At 39.8% G+C, this 23,897-nt stretch overlaps 1 protein-coding gene across 2 annotated transcripts in view; it reads left to right on the top strand.

The window, feature by feature from the left end:
* The window catches only part of PAPPA2 (pappalysin 2), a 578,240-nt gene that overhangs the window by 506,836 nt on the left and 47,507 nt on the right, over positions 1-23,897 (top strand). For both annotated transcript variants that reach the window (XM_074389559.1, XM_074389560.1), the window contains 3 exons: positions 14,038-14,206; positions 15,584-15,719; positions 17,930-18,039. In XM_074389559.1, coding sequence (XP_074245660.1) covers positions 14,038-14,206; positions 15,584-15,719; positions 17,930-18,039 — 415 coding nt within the window. The remainder of the gene's footprint in view (positions 1-14,037; positions 14,207-15,583; positions 15,720-17,929; positions 18,040-23,897) is intronic.

The raw sequence follows: 23,897 nt of genomic DNA, 5'->3' as shown, positions 1-23,897 counted from the left end.
ACAACCAAGAGCACATTTGCATGTGATTTTCATAGCACCTAGAGACAATTTGCATAGAGACATGCATTGACAGGCAATGAGTATCCAGGTAATACTCAAGTAAAGATGTTATTACAATTAGCCTGAAAGCTGCTGTTTTCTTGCTTTTCTTCTCTCTTCTCTTGCCTCCCTTATTACACATCAGCAGCCACCTCAGATATCTGCAGAATAAGTACTATGAAGAGTAAATGACCAGGGGGCCGGAGAAATGTCTCAGGACCAGGAAGAATTAAAGACAGCAAGATCATCACCAGTTTTCTTGGCCATGTCTTAGCTTTATGTTGGGAAAAAATGAGGCCTGTACCCAGAACTCTGGGTGGAGTTCTGGGTTTGAGGGCCATTTTTAGATACAGCTTTTCTGACTGAGAAAGTGGATGCTTGCATCACGGTGTCAGCATCAGTTTGTGCTTAAACATTGATGTTCAAAATCACCATGCTGAGGAAAGATTAAATTATTTGCCACATTGTGTAAGCCGATTAAATCTTAGTTTACACCTGTTTACATAGCAGGTGGTGGCTTGGTAATCAGAAGTTTGCAAGTCTGGCATAAATCACTGCCACTTGAGGCTCATGTTTACTCAGTGAACTATGTCAGCCTTGTTCCTTGCATGTGGAAAAAGCCCAGTATTGTATAAATGGGGCCCTCAACTTCTTTCTAGGACTTACAATCACAAAGAGAAGGGACTGAGAAAAGCAGAAGGGAAATCAATCCAGAGAAAATGGTCACATGCTAATTTTATGCTACTGTACAGTGTAGTAAAAAAAAAACAATGCTTCTCAATACTTGGCTGCTCATGAGAATCACCTAGGGAGATTTAAAAAAATCCTAATGTCCAGGTCACACCCCAAACCAATTACCTCAGAATCTCTGGGGGTGGGGCCCAGACATCAGTATTTTCCAAAACACCCCAAGTCACTACAATGTGCAGCTAAGGTCAGGAAGCACTGGTCTAGTCAAACCTCTGTTCCTGTTAGAATAACATCAGATATGAAATTTTGACTTTCCTGAAAGATCCAGAATCATATTTTTCTCTTTTTAAAATTTTCTTAGCAGCACTTTTGCATGGTAGATTTTAACCTGTCTCCTTGAGACTTTTTTAAATTTTTGAGTGTAAGAGAGAAAATATAAGCAGAATTGTAACTCCTAAGAGGTTGTAAAGAACATGTAGTTTCAGGAGTTCTTTACTCCTCACATTGTATAACACACACAAACTCTCCTTTAAGACCCTTTCTTTTTTCTCCCATGCCATTTACTTCCGCATACACATCATCATTAATCACTTCTTTGCTGTTTCATTAACCTGATTTCCTGGGAAGCTAAAGTAAGTGTGTTTGAATTATATTTTATCAATAAGACCATATTATGTTCTCCCTTATCTTTCACTTTCATGGTTGCCTTTTTCTCATTTTGTGTTATCTTTATGTGTGAAGGTTAGGTTAACATCATTAGAGCCCATAATTAATTAAACTTCTAAATGATTCAAACCTTCCAACTTTAGCTTAGACAATCTCTGTTTCTATAGGTCATTCATTAAGATGCCATCTGTGAGATGCTGTAGTCTCAGATCTTCTTGTGGGTAATTGTAAACATCCATCCTTTCTGAGAGCTGCCCACAGCATCAACTTTTCCAAAGTACATAAATCTGTTTAAGTTCTATAAACACAAATGAAGGTCAAGGCTGAAATAAATAGGCCTCATATTGTGACTATTTATTGTTTAACAAATGTTTGGTTGGTGAGTGCCTTCAGTGGAGCCATGTCTGATCTAAATTGGGCGAGAGTTTGAGATGGGCTGGAGCTGGGCATGTATATTTGACCCATTTCTGCACACCTAGAAAAATTGGTGCCGCAGAGTGTTAAAAAGCTTAAAGCCAATTTGCTGGGCATGGTGGCTGGTGGCTGGTGCCTGTAATCCTAGCTACTTGGAGGCTGAGGCAGGAGAATTGCTTGAATCTGGGAGGCAGAGGTTGCAGTGAGCCAAGCTCATGCCATTGCACTCCAGCCTGGGCAACAGTGAGAGACTCCATCTCAAAAAATAAAAAAGAAAAGAAAAGAAAAGAAAAGGAAAAAAAAAGCTTAAAGCCTGGGCTCTGTTCTTTTGGGTTGATGAGGATGACTATGGTGATGATTTGTCACTGTGTGCTATATATGCTAAGTATTTTGTACACAACACCCCATAATTTCTCATAACAGTAATACATTTTATCATAAACAAAATAATAGCATAGTAGAATATATTATATAATAGTATATAATTTGATATAGTAATTATAATATTTTAGTATATTATTATTATCCTTTATTATAGATAACGATACTGAGACTCAGTTTGGTTAAGTAGTCTGCCCATGATCATTCAGCCAAAAAATGGTAAAATTAGGATGAAAACCATTCTTAATCCAAGAATTGTGCTATTGGCTAAGTAAAGCTTTTGGTTTGAGTAAATCGCTTCATTTCTCTAAGCCTTTTTCCACATTTGTAAAATAAAGGGAAATAATTGAGTGATTTCTAGCTCTAAAAGTTTGTTTTATTTTCTATCTCAACAGAACCAACGAAAAGAGCCAACACTTTGGTAAAACATTGTGAGAAGTGGTAGATACATAACAAATTTATCACCATCAGAAAAAAGCAGTGATATATTAAAACACAAATGCTACACAGGCATGGTCTTAGCAGACAATCCTTAGGGCACTGTTAGAGTAATACTTGGAGAACTTTTGGTCTGCATGAAGAGCCAAGGGTTTGCTCTTTCCTTCTGGATGGGTTTTGGTCCATTGTTATTAATTCACATGCAGGAAGACTGGATCTAGTTCTCCCTTGAAGATAAAATATTGGGAAAACTTTTTTAGAATTTCTAGAATTAAGTTTTAGAATTAAACACATCCCTAACATTTCTAAAGAAGGTAATTTAATCAAATGGCTAAGAAGTGTTTTCTTAGTCCAAGATTCATCTCCTCATTTAGCAGTTAATTATACAGGTTCTGGCATTATTGAGATCTAAATTTGAATCTCAGCTCTGCTATTTATCAGCTTTTTGACCTTGAGCGAGTTACTGATCTGCACTGGACCTCAGTGTTCTAGTGCACAGGATGGAAATAACAGGTGTACCTACAGTTTTTATAAGGAATAAATGAGGTAATAGATGCAAAGAACTGAGCTGAATTTTTGGTCATACTAAGCTTCAGTTCGTCAACACTGCTGCTGTTTATTCTTATTATCATCATCATTATCATTAGCATCCTCCTCCTCATCATTTCTACCAGGCTAATGCCTCTTAAAAACACTGTTGCTATTTGGACTATCCTGCTGGTGCAGCAGAGAAATTTCTTTTTTAACAAGGAATATACTTAGCTACATTTTTGTCAGTGGCTATTTGTCTCCGATCTGTGGTTCATTCCTATGCTAAAAACAAAGCAAAGCATAACAAATCAAACAATGGCAACAAGTAAAACAGCACAGAGTCCAGGCAAACTGGAATTGGCGTTCAAGGTCAGAGGTACAGGTTTTCAATGACCAGTGGAAAAAGTGCGTTTTCCTTGCATGTAAAAGAAAACACACACCAAAATAGAAAGTTTATTAAATTAAAATATATATACTATTCTCCCCTAATTAGTACACTCTCTGTCTGCTTCATGTCATCCTGCTGACAACTCAAGAAGTGACCAAGTACGACAGTGGCTTCAAGTAGATCATGAAAAGAAAAAAGGGGAAAGAGGGAAAAAAGAAACAAAATAATCAGCTAGATCTGAACATAATTTAAAAGTTAGGATGAACAAATAAAGTCAGACTAGTCTGGAAGGAGAAGGGCAAGGCCATGTCCTGGAGACATTATCCAGATTTTTAGGCTCTTGATCTTTTTTGAACCATAGCCTGAAACTCTGGAAGATTCAAACTGATTTTCTTCTATCCTAGGAAGGGAAAGAAAGACTTGGTTAATAAACTGAAAATGTGCAGTTAAGGCAAGCTGAAACTCATTAAGAATCCTGGATTCATAGTTTTTAAAAAGTTATAAAAGTAATTTACCTAATTGTTAAGCTCTGTGTCATAATGTTGTGCCTATACATAGGTGATACGAGCTAAACCTATACACGTGTATACACATGTTCTATCTATGATTGCTCAAGGAAAGAACACACTTTAATCTCTATGTACACTCATGCATCTGTGAGAAATAGACATTTGTTTTCTTTCCATTAAGACCTCGTCTGTCTTTATAATTAGTGTTTATAGTAAATATGTTCAAAATCTATTCTTGGAATCCTCAAATCTCTTGCCATTGTAGGATAATGTAAGCTTTAGTCTAATTTGTTATAGCCTCTTTTGGCTTCACAGTGATTGAACCTCTGCCCCAAGCCTTGGCCACTCACATACACACCTGAGTGCAGGCCAGATCCTGGCTGCAGGCTTCAAGGGGCCTGGTAACTGGCATGCATGCTCTCACTCCAAACTCAGCCCTTGTTGAATTTGTAAATTTCCCTGTTACCTTCAATCCCAAACTAGAGAACATCATACTGTAAAACTTTGTGTTTTATAGTGACTGTGAATTTATCTATTAATCAGAGGAAATTTTTTAAAATCTGAGCAAGAGCTTAATTGTTTTATATATAAACCAGTAGGACTGTATTCCTCCTGTGTCTCAGGCTCTGGCTCACCCTTTCTTCAGTCCACTGAGTGATTATTTTGGTTGTGGTTTTGCTTTTGCTCTCTAGTGATGGGGTCAGTCCAGGCCAAACTGATTCATAAACTGTCTCCTGAGGGATTCTGGGTGGGACAGAAATATGAAGAATTAAGTAGGGTGGAGAAAATGAGCAGAATGTTAACATTCCATACACATCACACACGCGCGTGCACACACACACACACAGAGAGAGAGAGAGAGAGAGAAGCAAGTGGCTGGGCAGATCTCTGATCATGGGGGATAGCTAGTAATTTCTGCTGCTTGTTGATCGTGGTCATGTGCCATTCATTGTACTATACTTTAAATACACTATTTCACATAATCTACTCTTGTCCCTGTGAAGAATGTATGACTATTCCTATTTTCCGGCTAGGAAAGCTTAGGGTAACAGAGGTTTGGTATTTTTTTTTAAAGTTAGAGACTTATTAAGTGCCAAGGCTAGAGCTCTAACATTCATCCCCTGATTCCAAAGCACCTGCTTCCAGCCATTCTGCCACACTCTGCCATATCCTCCTCCACTTCTCTTCCTGATGGGAATCTCCCAGTGCAGCCACTAGAGGCCTGCTGAAGCCACCGTGACTTCTGATTCTCACTTTTCGGTCCCGGCAAGGAAAATGCTAATCAGCCCATTTCCTTCCAGCCCACATCAAGGCATATGATGTCAGGAGTATGGCCAATGAAGAATCCACCTGTGTGTATTCCAGGTCCATAGGTATACCACAGCTTTTTAGAGGTTCTGATAACACATTAGCAGATCCGGGTCTTATCGTTGCTGTGGCTTCTGGATAAGTAACGTTGCTTTCTCAAGGAGCAACAGTGACCTGAAGTGGTTGATTAATTCCCACGTGAGGGTGTGAGTGTATGTATTTATCTGTGAGCACTTCCAGTCACACCTGTCTGTGAGTCAAACTGATCAGGAACAGAGATATAACAATATAACAATACCTGGAGGAATTATTGTGCTGGAAACTTGGTGAACATGAGAAAAGGAGTTCTTACAAAGGAGATCACCTGTCCTCTGAAGTTGAGTGTTGAGTGTATACAGTGTGTTGCTCTTTTCTGCCAGAATTTTGTTTCAGTGGACTTCCCTCAGGCTCTTCCCCACAACAGGTAGAAAAGAGAGGGAGGGAAGGAAAGGTGGAGGGGATATGCATATTTCCTCCATTTCTCCATTTACACTTTTGGCTAACTTTTGAAAATCTCTGGGTTCTCACCTGCACTGTTCCCTCTGCCCAGCATATCCTCCTCGGCTTCTCTACCTGATGAACCCACTCAAAGTCTTCCTTTGCTTATATTCTTTATGTCTTCAGGCAGTGTTGATGGCTCTCTCAGGTCAGTATTCCAACCCTAGTATAATATTCATATTTGTCTCTACAACTGCAAGAGCTAATATAATAAATAGATATATTCTAGGTTCTCAATAAATATTTGTTGAGTGAATGTATAAATGGACAAGTAATTGAATGGTAAAAGATAGTGAAAGAAAAAGGTTCCTATTAAATGTTTTCATGTTTCAAGTCCAGTTTACCCCTGAATTCTAGTGTAATTTCCAGTTCCTCAAACATGCGCTGATAAGAATTGATATTTGGATTTTGTAAAAAAAAAAAAAAAAAATGCTAACAGCTATTATATACATTTGTATTTAAATCACGTGAAATAGAGAAACCTCAGGTTGTTTTGAGTTTGGGGTGTAACCTGGGCATATTCGGTAGAAAAACCTGTTGGCTGCATGGGGATTGGAAGAAATTCATGAAAATAGATGAAGTGGGGACTGTTGAATTTAAAGTGAGAGAGTGAGAGAGACTAGGAAAGGAGATGTAGATGATCAAGATATCCACAATGGAAAATGGAGACACTGGGCTTAGGTGTTCAGACCTAGGGACCAGGCATTATTGTACCTGCCATTCTGGACACACAAGATTTAGGAGAAGAAAGTCTGAAGATAAAAGTGAAGGGTGGGACATAGAAGTAAAATAGTCTACACACTTTTAGGAGTTAGCAGGTGGCTCATTTTTTCAGAGAGGCTCTATTTTGCATGGGAGAAGAGCTTTGTAAGAGACTTTTTTTTCTTCTGAGTCAGAGAAGAATGGAAGGCCAAAGCCACTATATCTTATCAGATGGTCCTGCTGATGCTATTTCTTATCGTGTAGAAAGGGCGTGTACATGACATCAGAAGACCTGGTATTAGAGAGTGCATAATAGCTTTGATGGGCTGTAGACTTACCATGTCTGAAGTTCACTTGCTCCCTATTTAGGATATTGGCTTGGGAAACCAGGCCTGCAATTTGTTAGAGGAAAACTGGCATGGGGTTTGGACGTGCTCTGATGGTTCTCTCTGGGGCTAAGTAGAGAACCATGTCTTTTAAAATGATCTAGATGACTACTTCTCAGTCTTTGATATTCATAGGAATTATTTGGGGGTCTTTTTAAAATGTACATTATGATTGAGTACGTCTGAAGTAGATCCGGAGATTTATTTCTAACAAGCTCCCTGGTGATTCTAATATTGCTGCTCTAGGTACCACACTATGTGTAGTAAGAGGGTAAACTGTATTCCGAGTGAAAAGACTTTCTAACTTTACTTCAGAAACTGACCATGTGTCAGATAAAACACAACCAATTAATGCTTTAGTTTTCTAATTCAGATAATAGAAATCATGCAATTATCTCTTTCCCTTACATGTCCTTTTTAGGGATATTCTAAATGATGGGATTTGGGGCTCCTCAGTACAAATGCAGTAAGTGAGGAGAGGTAATTTATCTGTAGCTCCATTGGTAGGAACATGAGTGCTTCCATATTATAATATAGGCATTGGCATGAGACTTATAATAGTGCAAATCCCTGTTCTGCCATCAACCAGTTAGATAACCCCCGGCAAGTTATTTTATGTTTCTAAATCTTACCTCATCTATGTAATAAACATTTATATGTTCATTGAACTAGTATTTATTGATGGCTATTATGTACCAAGCATTGTGCTGTGCAATGGGAATATCATAGCAAATAATACATTGCCTTCACCAAGCTCATATTCCATGGTGAGAGCTGATGATAAGCAAGTAAAACAAAACAAAACAAAAAAAAAAACAAAGTAATTCAGGATATGCATCCTATGAAAGAAAAAAGATGCTTTGACTTAAAAAAGAAAAAGAGGGGCAAAATAAGGATGCTCTGGGGTGGTGAGAATTATGCTTAGATAGGAAGAAAGAAGGAGACAGCAGGAGAAGAGAAAAAAAGAAAAGCATCATGACTTTAGAGAATGGCAGCAACTCTTGTGCCTGGAAAGGTCGTGGGTTATGCTTGGGATTCTAAGTTCAGTGTGGGTGAAGCACACTAAGGAAGGTGAACATGGCATTGAATGAGGTTGGAGAAAATGGGGCCAGCACACACAGGACCTCATAGGCTAAAGAAAGAAGTTTAGGTATCATTTTTCATCCAAACAGAAGCAACTAAAATGTTCTACACAGGGAAATTTATTTTATGAAAGTTCCCTCTTACTGGTGTTTGCTGACTGGATGGGAAGGGATCCAGAGGAGAAGTGGGGTGTCCAGCTAGGAAGTGAGCATTGCTTGCTTGTGCTAATGTTTGTGGCTGTGGAGATGCTGACATATAGAGCCAATTTTCAGAAATACCTGGGAGGTAAAGCAGGACTTCTTGACAGGTTAGAAGAAAGCAGATGGGGTGAGCAAAAAGATGAGATTGAGAGGAAGTGTAGAATCAGTGATGGCTTCTAAGTTCCAGTCTTGAGAAACAGGCAGATGATGGTATCGTTCACCAAGCTGGGGATGGTTGAGGAGCCTAATACTTGGAGCACGAGAATCAAGAACTCTGACAATGATAGTTCCTATCACACAGTGGGTTTGAGGACAAAATAGTATAAATGTATATTTTTCTCTTTTTTTTTCTATACAATAGTTAGCACTTAAGTGCTCTATGTGTTATTGTTTTCTGTTACTGTTATTAATCTTGAGGGAGTACCCATTGGAGGCAACAGATGCCCTTGACTGGCAAAGACATGATAATTCTCTAGGACTCAGCCAATCATACTTTTATTTTCTCCAATGGAAAATAAATGCTACTCTTGAAAACCCTACAGTGGTGATAGAAGAATGGAGTAGACTATGTGTGTCCCAAGCAACATCAGTCAAACTTTCAGCCAAGATTTGATTACAAGATCTTTATTTCTGTCAATGACATAAGAAGCAGAAAGAGCACAGCTGGGTTTTCAGCACTAGGTGGATACCATAAGTTCTGGTAATTGGAAAAAGCACCTTCTAACTTGGAAATTGTGCTGATTTGCCTGGAGAAGTTAGAGGGAAGGTAAATACAAACCTTCCCCTAACCCCAACTCCTTACGATACCATTTACAGAGTAAGAAAGAAATCACAGAGCAGGAACACCCAACTAACAACCCTAGCCAAAAGGCTAGATGCTTAGCAAAGACCAAATGTGACAGTCATAAGGCTTGAGGTGGATGATCTTTGCTCTCTGGTTTCTACACCTTACCAGCATGTGAAGGTAGCAAGAATCTTAGTAGTTTGCCAACCTGGCTGCACATAAAAACTTCTGGCAAGCTTAAAGACACAGAGTCCCAGGCCAGTCTCAGGAGGTTTAATTCAGTAAGCCTAGCAATCTAGATTTTTTAAGTGGCTTCTATATAATTCTGATGGGATTGGTCTACATATGTAACTTGGAAATCATTGATCTCATGATCAGAATGTTATATTATGATTTGAAAACTTTGAAATCTATGAATTTCTGTGTGACCTTGGGTAAATCACTTCATGGTTACTAATGTGATTTCCTGCCTACAAATGAGATGTTTTAGCTGATAGACAGCCAGTATAATGTTTTACATGGAAGGTACATGGCATGGGCTATCAAAGATGTCTTGGAATCTCTGTCCTAGTTAGGATCTGTCTGTCTGTCTAGTATCCAATGCCATCATTCTTTGAAATGCAATCTGTTCACTTCATGTCTTCAAGGAGTCGTTTGACTCCTGATGTGTAAGCTGTACACAAAGGATCATTGTGAATAAACCAGTTTTTTCATTCATGATTTTAAAGATGTCAAAGGGCACTCCTCAACATCACCAAACCAGAAGAAATGCAGAGGCACTGGCGACCAGTTCATCCACTGCTGTGTCTCAGTCAGTAACAGAACACCATAGATGGGTAGCTTAAACAATACACGTTTATTTCTCATAGGTCTGGAGCTTGAGAAGGCCAAGGTGTTGGCAGATCCCTTATCTGGGGAGGGTACCTTCCTGGTTTGCAGATGATTGTCTTTTGCTGTGTCCTCACATGGTAGAGCACAGAGAGGGCAAGCTCTCACATGTCTTCTCACGAGGGAACTGGGAGGGCTCTACCTTTGTGACTTAATTACCGTCCAAACACCCCACCCACAAAATACCATCGCATTGGGCATTAGGATTTCACCATATGAGTTTGTGAGGTCCACAAACATTTAGTCCACAGAACTAGGTAACAAAAACATGAGCAGGATGGCTGGCAAGATTTAGACTTCAGTCTTCTTCAAGGGCCCTATGGGGAAACCAAATTTCCTGGAACTGGGAAGAATCCAGAACATTCTAAATTCCTGGCACAATCACTGTCTCTTTTGGAACAAAATGGCCAGAACCAGCTCATAGCACTGAAGTGCCAAGTTCCATACCATAAAATCTCAAGACTTGCACTATAGCTAGGATCCCCGACATGAACATAAGGCAGAATGAGACAGTCCTCACAATTGGGCCCCAAGAAACTTAACCTAGCAAGTGCTTTGCTAGAAGGCTGAGGGTGGGGCTTCGAGACTGTTGGTTGTCTGATGTAGAGAGATGCAGAAGCCCTGGGAGGTCCATGGAGAGATGATAGGGCAAAGCTGTCTTCTACAGAAGGGAGAAGAAACTGTGAGGAAAGAGAATCCTTAAAGCTGAGAGGGGCAAAGGAACCCCTGCAGAAAGAAAACAGATCCTCCGAGGGAATCGGTACTCTCTCTCTCTCTGCCGCCCTCTCTCAGCTCCTGCCTGCCATGCCTCCTGTCCATCGGGGTCGTGGGAGTATAGCTGCGCTGTTCTCTTTCCACCTTCTAGCCATCGCCCTCCCTGTGCTGCTGGTGGTTTGTAGCACAGGACCTGTCGCGTTGTCTGGGTACCACAATGGAAGGCTACATTCTTCTTCCCCATCCAAGTTTGATCTGTCTGCTCTCACCCCAGAGGTTATTAAACTGGCAGGGAAATATATGAACTTGGCATTCTCGAATGGCTCTTTAACTCTGGGCAAGGAAAGGGAAGACTATTTCCATGGTTGAAGTATTCCAACCAATTCAGAGAAAAATACCACATGAAGTCAAAATATGATCTTCCTGGCCAAGCAAGGGTTTTCCTTTATAACCATGCTGACATGCAAGGTTTTTACAGTCGTGCCTCTCCCCTGCTGTCAGTGGTATTGCCTGTTCTCTCCTGCTGGGGGATGTCAGTTCAGCAGAGATAGGGGAAGGATTTCATCTGTGGGAGGTGGTAGAAAGAAGAGAGTCCCTGGGAGGATAAAAACTCTGCAGTGTGAAGGAGGAGTAAAATATCCATTCTAGGAGAGGGACAAAAAGGAGCCTCGTTAGAGTAAAAAAGAGCTGCAAGCTCTTCATTGATTTGGAAAGGCATTTTTAAATGTCATCTTTCTGGAGGGAAAGAAGCAATTTACTAAGCAGTACATTTCATTTATATAAAGTTCAAAACCAGGCAAAACTCCTCTATGCTGATGAAAGTCAGAAGAGTGTGGTGTTGCAAAATACTGTATGCCGTGAGGGTGGGAGAATTTTAACTGGGAAGGAATGCAAGGGGGAATTCTTAGGGGATGGACGTACTCTGCATCTTGATCTGCCTGGTGGTTACCCAGCTGTATTCACTGCCAGGCATGTTGGCTCATGCTTGATATCCCAGCACTTTGGGAGGCCGAGGCGTGTGGATCACCTGAAGTCAGGAGTACAAGATCAGCCTGGCCAACCTGGTGAAACTCCATCTCTTAAAAAAAAATAAATAAAAATATATGTAAATAAAACAATATACATAGGTACATTATTGAAATACATATTTCAAACACTTGAAATATAGCTCAAAAATGGTATTCATTTTAATAGCTAGAAGATACATGTCCACACAGACTATGATGCTAAAAAATTCCAGTTCAAAAAAATCAGATTTGTTTTTTTGAGACATGATCTCATTCTATCACCCAGGCTAGAGTACAGTGGCATGATCCTGGCTCACTGCAGCCTCAACTTCCCAGGCTCAAGCCATCCTCCCACCTCAGCCTCCCCAGTGGCTAGCACTACAGGTGCGTGCCACCGTATCTGGCAAATTTTTATATTTTTTGTAGATATGAGAGTTTTGCCATGTTGCCCAGGCTGGTTTCAAATTCCTGACCTCAAGTAATCTGTCCAACTCAGCCTCCCAAAGTGCTGGGATTGCAGGAGTGAGCCACCATGCCCAGCCAAAAATTAGATTTCTATTGCAAAATGTCTTAGGAATAAAGATATGAATCTAAATAATTATTTAATAATAAAACATTCCACTTATTTCTAAATATATATTATTCATATATGTTAAACTATTAAAATATTTTATTAAAATTATTTGAAGTTAAATGAATTCTGTGACGTAACATCTTGGACAAATTGCTTGACATACTTCAGTATGTTTCTATAAAATGGAAATAGAAACATGATTTTATTAGTATTATAATGATTCAACTTGGTACTTCTCAAATGTGCCTTGCAATGTACCTAACAGGGTGTTAGTTTCAATTCAATGATTCTATTCAGAAGATATTTATTTAATGCTGAATGTAAACCGGATATTATTTTAGTTCTCTTTTCCTTTTCTTTTTAATTGCATTTTAGGTTTTGGGGTACATGTGAAGAGCATGTAAGATTGTTGCACTGGTACACACATGGCAGTGTGGTTTGCTGCTTTCCTCCCCATCACCTATATCTGGCATTTCTCTCCATGCCATCCCTCCCCAACTCCCCACCTCCCACTGTCCCTCCCCTATTTCACCCCCACAGACCTCAGTGTGTGATGCTCCCCTCCCTGTATCCATGTGTTACCATTGTTCAACACCCGCCTATGAGTGAGAACATATGGTGTTTGATTTTCTGTTCTTGTGTCAGTTTGCTGAGAATGAATTAAAAACAAGACAACCACATATCCTCTGGCTTCTGGAAGCTTCCAGTCTGATGGGAAAGACAGTCACGTGTGCATTTATAAAACAGTGTGATAAATGTTTCACTAGCATAAGGTTAGAGTGCTATGGAAGCCCACAAGAGGAACTGCACAGCAGTCAGAAGACAACAAGCACAAGTTGGTGGGCATATTTAACCTTCAAAGGGGCATAATTACACTAGAAAATGGTAACGTTACCACATGGTTGAAAGAATCAGTGGTCAAAGGGTTATTTATATTTTAGAATTACAAACTTATCTGTAACCAGGAGTATTTTGCATTAGAAGTGAACATGTTAAAACAGCAACATGGAAAGCACTTTCAAACTGCAGTGAGTGAAAAGGAGAATGGAATGGAATTTTCAGTAGCAAGGACCCTAATTCCATTGACTCCAGTTGACGTGAAATGCTGTCTCTCTGGTTGGAGACCATGTCTGTGCTTGAGAAGGAGGATCAATTCTTCCAGGCCGGTATTGAGTCATGACTACTTTGAGAAACTGGTGAAAGCTATGAACTCTTTCATACCTTTAACTTGTAAACAAATGAAGCAGTCATCTCAGAAGTTATTATCCTTCTGAAAGTTAGGTTCAGAGTCTCTATTTTAAAAGAAGACTCATATTGCTGCACTTTCTCCTCTCTCTGAAGAACCAATAAACAGTAGCAACTTCATCAGTTATATTGCCATATCAACACTGATGATCCTCAAATCACTTCTGATCAGTCTTCTGAATGTGTGATAACCTTTTCTGTACCCCATCCTACCTGACATTTCATTGTATTTAGATGTGAATATTTTCCAAGATGAAAGTCTCAGAGAAAACCAAACTGCAATTTAGATGCTGCACTATTTATCAAACTCTCTTAAGAGTAATAGGTCAAATATTTTTATACAACATCTACCACTACTTCGAGTAATAAATGAACATTACTATTGTTAGTTCCATGACTTAGAAATTAGCCTGGAACAGTGGGACATTTGGCTCACAGGAACCATCTGTCCCTGCCTATTTGCTAATTCTTATCCCATGTTGCTGAGAATCAAGCCTTCTTTCATGACTTCTTGAGAGATTCTGATGAGCCATTTCGTTTTATATTTTATCAGCAAGTTCCTGAAGATACAATGCCTGGAAGGTGGTATCTGGGAGCAAGGCAGCTGCATTCCTGTGGTGTGTGAGCCACCTACTCCTGTGTTTGAAGGCATGTATGAATGTACCAATGGCTTCAACCTGGACAGCCAGTGTGTGCTCAACTGTAACAAGGAAAGTGAAAAGGTAAGGAAGACTACTTGAACTTATTTTGGATCAGGCTGTGCTCTAATCTTGATGGCCAGTCCAAGAAATTTGAGAAGAAATAAAATTTCTACGGAATTCCAACAGCCAGGGACTTGGGATTGTGATCAGGAGTGTTGGTATTATGCAATAGAAAATTCAGAAAAGACCACATTTTTGGAATATTCTCTCCTGAGTTCAGAACTTCTTCTGAGACAAGAAGAAGAATCCAGTGGGTAGGGTACCAGGTGGATTCCAAAAAGAATGTGGGGATCCTGATTTAGCAATATGATCTCCTCTCATGGATGGCCACTGATTAAAGTTGGCTAGAAAACCTAGTATTATTTTTTTTCCAGAACAGAGTCCTGAACAGAAACACAAATTCCTCAGCAAAGCTGGAAGTGCTCTTTGACTATTCTTTTCCCTAGGATTCTGCCACAAAGGGTCTCAAATGAAAAACACAGTCTTATCTTGGTTGTGTGACTAAAGGCAATTTTATTTTAGAATCTTTTCAAGCACCACACACATACATGAGATAGAAAGTCAGGCAGACTTCCCAGGCAAAGATCAATGTCCTTGACTGCTCCTTTTGGACCTGTTCTCTTAGTTTCCGGTACTCCAAGGTAAGCACCACCGAACAGAGGTGAAAAGAATATGGTCCAAAATGAGACCCATGAGAAATCAAGCACATCTGTTTGCACTGATTGGTTAAGGAACCATTGAGATGACCACATGAAGGAAGGGCTATCTACTTTTCAAAAATCTTAATTTTTTGAATTTTGAGAGTTAGTGCTACTCTCTGTGTTCTAGATAGAGTATAATTTGTGAACCAAGGGTTACACAAATCAGCACACATGTGGAGAAAGGGAATGGAATTTTGGTGAGACCAAAAGCAACTATGATGTTTCCATTCAAGCAGAAAGGCAAAAGCACACCTTTAGGAAACATGAATTGGTTTCACTCAGTGAAACTCATCTTGAAAAAATCTGACATTTGCCACAAGCAGCATTTGTGTGATAGTACAAATGAATCAGTGCAAAACGACACCATCTGGGAAACAATTCCAAAAATAGCTCTGAATCCATGAGCTTTGATTGATAGCTCATTATATTCCTATATATAAATGAAAATACATTGTTAATACATTTCATTAATGGAAAAAACTTGTCATCATCATTCCTCTGCCTGAAAAAAGCAAATAATTTTTTTGGCTTTTTTTTTTTTTTTTTTTTTTTGGCCAGTAACAACCTGTTGTTCCAATAGTGTCTTTTGGTCCCGGTTCTGGAACTAGAGAACACTATGACTTAATCACGCCACTTTTTTCAACTCTCAGTAAACTTAACAAAACAATAATGAAGATGTTTACCTTCGATATTGTAGCTTCTTATCCTATGCACTAAAGAGGGACTGTGGACTCAGGAGTTTAAGCTGTGTGAGAATCTGCAAGGAGAATGCCCACCACCTCCGTCAGAGCTGAATTCCGTGGAGTACAAATGTGAACAAGGATACGGGATTGGTAAGGATAGGAGTGAATCTTAAAGTCTGCTTCCATGTTATCCTTTTATTAAGCCCAATTGATTTTTTTTTTTTTTTGAGATGGACTCCTGTTCTGTCACTCAGGCTGGTATGCAGTGGCACACTCTCAGCTCACTGCCACCTCCATTTCCCGGGTTCAGGAAATTCTTAGCCTCCTAAATAGCTGGGATTACAGGGGCCCACCACCACACCCAGCTAATTTTTGTGTTTTTAGTAGAAATGGGGTTTCACCATGTTGGCCAGACTGGTCTTGAACTCCTGACCTCAGGTTATCCACCCATCTTGGCCACCCAATGTGTTGGAATTACAGGCATGAGCCATAGCGCTCAGCCCACCCAGCAGAATCTTGAATCAGATACACTGTTCTGAGTAGATAGAAATGCAAGTTGACTCTTAGCTGCTTCAGTAAAAATGAGATTTATGGCAATTTTGCGGGGCCTAGACCAGATGGATTTGTGGTATGGTTTGTAGTTCCAGGATGAAAGGTGGGACTGTGTAGCCACATAGCATGTGTCTGCTGGTCTCCTCCATTCTCTGTGGTTGTTACTGGAGTGGATAATTACTGAAAGGGATGAATTGAGATTTCTCTTTCATGCATCATTCTTCAACCATTATTTCTCTGCAGGGGACTAGGCTCCAGAGCCGTGGACAACTTCTTATTCAAGCAATTATAACTAAAGGTCTTTATGGCCAGAGATGATTTATAGTGATGTTAACTTTGCCTTGGCTGGCCCTAAACATCATAAGAAAGAGTTGTAGCTGAAAAGAGTTGTAGTTGTAGCGAAACCTTGTAAGATTACTCCTAAATTCTGAACTGTATTAGCAAGGAGTAATTTTATCAGATATTCTAGCCAATGCCAATGAGTATAATTCGCATTAATTAGGAAGCCCATTACCATTTTCAAGGTGCTCTTTGCACAGTGATGTCTTGTGGTCAGACATAGAGTATCAGGGAATTCAGATGTGCCTGTTGAGTAGCACATTTTTTTTTTTTTTTTTGAGACAGACTCTTCTTCTGTCACCCAGGCTGGTATGCAGTGGCACAATCTCAGCTCACTACAACCTCCACTTCTTGGGTTCAAGCAATTCTTCTGCCTCAGCCTCCCAAGTAGCTGGGATTACAGGTGCCCACCACCACACCTGGCTGATGTTTTGTTTTTAGTAGAAATGGAATTTCACCATGTTGGCCAGGCTGGTCTTGAAATCTTGACTTCAGGTGATCCACCCACTTCCACCTCCCAAAGTGTTGGCACATCTTTTTTCGCAAACAGATTCTCATTCTCCAAGCCTCTAATTTCTGCATTAAAATATCATATACTCACATATCTAGAATTCTTAAGAGGGATGTGGTTCTTTTGATTATTTTAAAATCAAAATATTATTTTAGTTTTTACACATAGATACAACTAAAAAGAAACTTGGAAATCATCAGATGTATAGATGAGGAAGTAGAGAACCTAAAGAGGGTGTTTTCTCTTTACATAATTTTAGGAGACATTTGGACCCTGTGTGCAAGGGAATAAAACAAGATTTTTCTGCAAGAGATCAACACATGGCAAAAGTCTCTGCTTCTGATTCTTCACTGCTTCCTCCTTTAATCAAATAGGTTTATTGGCTGCCAGTGCAATTATCTTTAGTGCAGCAACAGATAGAATAGTCTCTGGAGTAATTTTATAATTTCTGGGCCACTTCCCACCACCCACCACCACCACCACCACCACCACCATGTCAAGTTCTTTGGTAGTAGTTGTTAAAATTATAAGCTTCCAGGAGACCATGTAAACAGGAATGATATTAAATATACTTAAAAGTCATGAGCCAATCAGGATAGACTTTGTCTAGCTAGAGTCCTGGAGAGGGTCTTGGAAGCCAGCTGGGCCAGGAGTTAACCTTTCAATTACTAGACCATGCAGAAATTCAGGCATTCCAGAGGAGGGATTATCCTGAACAAGACAGAAGAGAGAACACTTGGGGCACGTGGTTAGGTTGGGGCAGAGTCTCTTCACTAATTAGTATGAAAGTACCCCTACATAAACACAGTAGATGAATAACAGTCCTGCCTACAACATCATAATATGGTGACCCATAATGAAAGCAGTTGTTCTTTAAAAACTCAAAGGTATTGATTCCTGAAAGAAAAAGAATGAGATCTGGGAAGTTCAAGTCTGTTGAAATCTTCTATTCTTTCAGGTGCAGTGTGTTCCCCGCTGTGTGTAATCCCCCCCAGTGATCCCGTGACGCTGCCTGAGAACATCACTGCTGACACTCTGGAGCACTGGATGGAACCTGTCAAAGTCCAGGTGAGGAAAGGGACATTGCTATGCACCAAAGATGTGAGTCTGCAAAGCAACACTCAGAGCATTATTCCTTGGAGTAATTTCAGAGGCTTTCAAAGCATCCTCAAAGCAAACAACCACATGGATTATTCTTAGAAAGAAGGATTAAACATTGGAACAACAAAAAAAGAGGGAAGCTTCAGAAAAAAGATGGCCCACATCTAAAGGAAAGTTTGAAAGATAAGATGGAAAGAAGGCTCAGAGACATAAGGCACAGAAAGGAAAATTACTAGTAATGAAAAATAAGACGGAGCAGGTTAGGAGGAATGGATTAGAAAAGATGAAAATAAAACTGCAACCAGGGGAGTCCCTAAAGGAACTGAATAAGAAGAGAATTGCTTTTCCTTTCTCCCTCTCCCACCATTTCTAAACCTGAAATCCTTTTCCTGGGCCATCTGCTATTCAAAGTCAGCCATCAGAAAAATCCACAACATCCACAGCCTCTTCTCCAGGCTTTCTTTCCATTTGCTTCCTTTTCTGTCTGACACCTGGCTCTGCACTGAGGACTCTGCCTCCCCCACAAGGCTCACTCCTTGCTGCTTTCTCTCACATGCCCCTCCTAACCCTGGACCTCCAAGAGGGGTAGACATCATCCTCTCTCCTCATTGCCATTTGCAAACCCCTTTTTCTCCCTCTGCTGTAAAATCGCTCACATTTGAATCCAGTATCCACAGAATGAATCACTCACCTCTGTCAATGCTGCTGTCATCGTCTGACTCTTACGGCATCCCTTCCCTTACTTCTGAAACACTTTGGATCCTGGGGCATGGCCACATTAGCCAGCCCTCCTGTCAAAACTTGCATGGATGTCGACATCTGCACATCTGACCCTTCTGAAACCTGGATTCTCAGCTCTGTGGCTTCCTTTCTTCCTGCAGCCACCTTTTCCTTTCCCACTCCATCACCCACATGCTTTCCTTGGCTCACCCTGATCTTGCCATGGTGGCTTCTTGGCTGTTTCCTGAGCATTCCAGCCACACTCCCACCTCAGAACCTTTGCCCTTGTGATTCCTTCAGCCCAGGATGTTCTTCTCCAGGATAATATCTGCATGGCTTGATCCTTTCCATTTTACATATTTTTACTCAAGTGTCAGGAAGGACCTCTTTGATTATTCTGTTAATATCTAACACTTTAATTCCCCTGACACTTTCTGTCTTCCTTCCCTCCTTCATTTTTACTCCTTAGGACCTACCAGGAGTACTACATATTTTACTTATCTATTAGCTTCTTCTGCCATTAGAATAAAAAGTTCATTGAGAGATTATTGTCGTTTTATTATTATATCCCTAGATCCTAAAACAGCGTCTAGTATTTGATTAGTGCCTAATAAATATTTGTGAAATGGGTGAATGAAAAGGAGAACTTGAAAGGCTATGCAGGAGCTAAATAGAGAAAATCGTATTGTAAACTAGTTGTTTCTTCTTAGAGTAGAGGAGAGTGGGGACGTCAGAAAGCCTAAGAGCTTGGTTACTTTATGATTAGAATGTTTAACAACATTCTTGCAAGTCTGTTCCCATCGGGTGACCAAAAGAGGACTCCAGAGATAGCCATATTTCATTCAAACATTATCCTAAGGTCTCTGCTTTTTCCTCACAGGTTAATTGTGCTTTATTATGGGATGGATTTGTGTCAAAGCAGAAGGTTTAAGAAAATAAGTACTCTAAGTGTGATTTGGGTGAGGAATGGAGAATAACACAATCCTATTAATTCAGTTAGTCACTCATTCAACAAACATTTTCTGAGGCTTGCTTTGTGCCATGAGGTATGCTGAGTGCTGGGATGTGGAAGTGAAAAATAATAGTTCCTCTGTTTAAGGACTTACGCTTTGGCCATGAAAGCTGTTATCTGTGATGATCTCACATGGGAAAAGGTTTGAACATAGTAGAGGTGTTACGCGAACACCTAAGAGGAGGCAACTAAGTCTTCTGCTTAGGAGTCCAGTGGACTTGGGGGAAGGATCAATGAAAACTGACCAAAAAGCTTTTCCTCTGGGTCTTAAACTGTGATCAAGAGGAGCACTCTAGGGGTAAATAGTAAATGTTTCATCTGGCTGAAACCAGGGTATGTGTGGTACTGAGGGAGAGGAAGATGGTGGTGAGAGAATGAGGTCAAGAGAAGCAGGCAGGTGAGATCCTGCTAGGCATCGCCTGCTCTTCCTAGGATGTCTGAGCCTCAGAGAACTCTGAGTGGAGGTGGAGTGCGCCTCAGTGCTGAAGGCAGCGTGAGGACTGCATTGCAGTGGAAGGAGACGGCCAGAGAACACCTCCGCAGGCTCTCCCATCCCCTGGCCTTTCCGGACTTTCAGTTTCACTCTCCAGTCTGTTGTTAAGGTTTAGCTAAACTACAGTAGCTGGAATTACAGTGTCCTGAAAGAGCTTCTGCCTCATGTTTCTTGGTGTGCTAGATGGTCTAGGCCCTTTCTTTCAGCCCCATAAACTCAGTGTGCTATGATGAAAAACTTCTCTTTCTCTATAAGCAGACAAAGGGAGAAAGGCTTGGGCATGCACGAGCCTTTTGTTTCTCTTGGGTATAAACTGAAGTAGATCCTTCTGCATCTGCTTCACCATGGACCCTGCAAGATGCCTGTTGGGAACAGTCAAAGATGCAGGGTTTGTGAGGCCTGGGTGCAAGCCTTCCCATGAGCAGGGTTTCTTCCATCTCTGTGTTTCTAATGGAACATTCCAGAAAATGACAGTCCATTTGTCTTCGTGAAGACAGCAGTGACATCAATTACAGAGACTTGACCCTTTCTAAACTGGAAAACAATTTTCTCTATTCTGTTAAAACCTCCCTGTTTTCAGCTATCCTTTTGGGGAAATTATTATTGTTTATTTACTTATATTCCATAGCATTTTGTTCTTGTTTATATTCCTGATGCCTTTTTCAGTGCCTGGCACTTTGTAGGTTTGTTGGAAACATTGGTTGAATGAGCAAAGAAACTGTTGTAGCACCATTTTCTTTTAAATTAAATTCAATATTAAGTTCCAGAATAACAGATGCAGAGTGTGCAGGTTTGTTACATAGATAAATGTGTGCCATGGTGGTTTGCTGTACTTATCAGTCAATCCATCACTGACGTATTAAGCCCCACATGCATTAGCTATTTATCCTGATACTTTCTCCCTTCCCCTGGCCCCCTCATAGGCCCCAGTGTGTGTTAATTTCCTCCCTGTGTCCATGTGTTCTGATTGTTCAGCCCCCACTTGTAAGTGAGAACATGCAGGTAGTATCATGTTCTACTTCAGAAGTACATGGATTTTTTTTTTCTCAGACTGTATACATTTCAGCAGCTTCTTACTGACATATCCTTGTCAATTCTAAGTTGACCACCTCAGGAAAAACACACGAAATATTTTCCCTAAGCCAGTATATCAAACATGATCATTTATATCATTGCATTTATCATGACTATGATTTAGTCAGTAAATTCTTGATTTTGATATAGGTTGACCAGACATGATTTTGAGGATGTTAGCAGAGAAACACTAAAGACCCTGCAATAAAAAATACATATTTTCTAAAAGCTGAATTTTAAACTCATGAGCTCTGTTATTCACCAACTGTATAATCTTAGATAATTTACTAGTCTGTGCCTCCATTTCCTCATGTGTAAGTAGAAATAATACTGATCTCATTAGGTTAATGTGAGTATCAGATGAGAAACATATGAATAGACCTTAGCTTTCTTGATGCATAGAAAGTTTTCTTGATCAATTGCTATTCTTAGGAGGCAGGTTGCTTCCCCTCAGTTTGCCTGCCTCTCATCTGTACGAGATTCTGCCCTGCTCTTTATAATTTGGGTGTGTAACTAAACTATATGGCTTATCACAATTCACAGTATTGTTATGGATGAAATTGTTTTCCTGGAACTCTTGAGGCTTGTGTCGCATTTTCATGTGAAAACAAAGTGAAATAGTTAAATTAACTGCTTCAAAAATGTAATAGAAGGGTTGAAGTAACTTGTGAAATGAGTCTTGTCCTTACCTTAGAAGGATTATTTGTTTCTGGAAAAATTCCCAGCAATCAGAATTTCAGACATTGAAAACATAATTAACAACATCTTAATGTTTTCTTGAACTCCAAATCAATACCCTTTATGCCAATAGAAAACCAAGGACAGTAGTTAACTTGGTGAACACTAATTATCACAGAGTAGCAAAACAAGCTGTTACCTGCTCTCTTTCACAGTTATTATGTTAAAGAATATTGCTTACAAATAAACCTTGGAAGGGATGCTCTGTATTTAGGAAAGTGCAATTTTATAGCAAAATGAAAACAAGAAAAAAGAAGTCCCTGGATGCAGTGGAGCTGATGATGAGATAGATGGTTGCCCTCATGTACCTTGGAGCCTCTAGGATAAGATTATGCACCAGCTGCAGATGATCTCATGATGGCTATCGTTCTGTGGCACTCAGCAGCTCATGTAGGGTGCAAAATCTAACCTTGTTCTCATAAATAAGAAGAAATGCCTCATAAACCACAGCAATTTATTACATGAAACTCCACGTTGAGTAAAATCCTTGTAACTCAAATTGACTTATCTTGGGAGTTGTTCCATATTGTACTCAATCTTAAATGTTTGTGTCCTTGAGAATCCCTTGGGCAGTATATAAAAAGAAAAGCAGGATTCCAGCCTTCAGAAGGGCTGGAGATGCCTTGGAATGTGCATTTTTAACAACCACCTTAGGTAATTCCACTCTAAAGCTTCCAGAAACACTACTATTACAAAATAAAATACTGACAATATAAATATTTTAAGTACAAGCACACCTCTCTGGAGCATGGCTCATTTATTTAGTAAATGATGCTTGCTTATTTCATGAAAATTCCTGCTGTCTGCCATATTTCAAATGCCTTTGCATCTGGCAAGAGTACAGAGCAATGGATTAAATTGCATTATTTTCTCTAGTCTGCTTTCAACGACTTCATTCTTTGTAATAAAAAATGACACCTTATATTTGTAGAACACTATATTGTCTCCAAAACATATATGTGTGAAAAATACACACACACACACACACACACACACACACACACACACACACACACACATATATTTGACTCTCATCACAGACCAATAAGCTAGGAAAGGAAGATCGTATTATCTTTAATTTACAGTCACGTTAGATGTTGTTGGATGGCCTATTCAATACTGCACAGCTGGCAAGAATAGAAAAATAAATGCCAACTTTGCTGACTCCCAGTTCAATGCACTACTCCCTGCCTCACCCTGTTTGCTATTGATATATGTTTGCTTTAACTTGCCTATCAAATAGAGAATCAGTCATTCCTCTCATCCATGAGAAGCTCCTCATTTCCATACTCCCCCTACCATGAAGTCTAAAAACATAAGAGATACTTCTTTATATTACTATTTTTTTCTTATTGTGAAAAAAAATTGTGTTTGTTTTTAAAGAACAATCTAGTATACTTTTAGATGCCATGGAGTTTATTTGCTTTGCTCCAGGGGTTCTGCTTTGTATTCCTGCAAATGATGCCTGGCTTATAGAATAATACATTTTTTATTAAAGGAAGAATTTCTGAGGTTTTAGGTAATCTGGGGTTTTGATGAAAAACATCTCAAAGTAGCAACTGACATAAAAGGAAGAATGAGGTCCTCCTGGGTTCAAATACAATGTCACTTACTCCTTGGAGCCTCTGTCTGCTCATCTACAAGAGTGAGGATATCTAGCTTGCATGCATTGTTGTGATTAAATCTAAAATAACACGTGAAATGTCTTACATAGTTTCTAGCACATAGTTCTTAATTAAGTAGAAATGAGATTTCAGTTCACTTAGTACGAATCTTACCCCCTGGAAA

The sequence above is a fragment of the Saimiri boliviensis genome, chromosome 19 (assembly GCF_048565385.1).
Source record: "Saimiri boliviensis isolate mSaiBol1 chromosome 19, mSaiBol1.pri, whole genome shotgun sequence".
Classification (NCBI taxonomy): domain Eukaryota; kingdom Metazoa; phylum Chordata; class Mammalia; order Primates; family Cebidae; genus Saimiri; species Saimiri boliviensis.
Note: the sequence above shows the minus strand (reverse complement) of the source record. Positions and strands in the feature narration are given on the sequence as shown.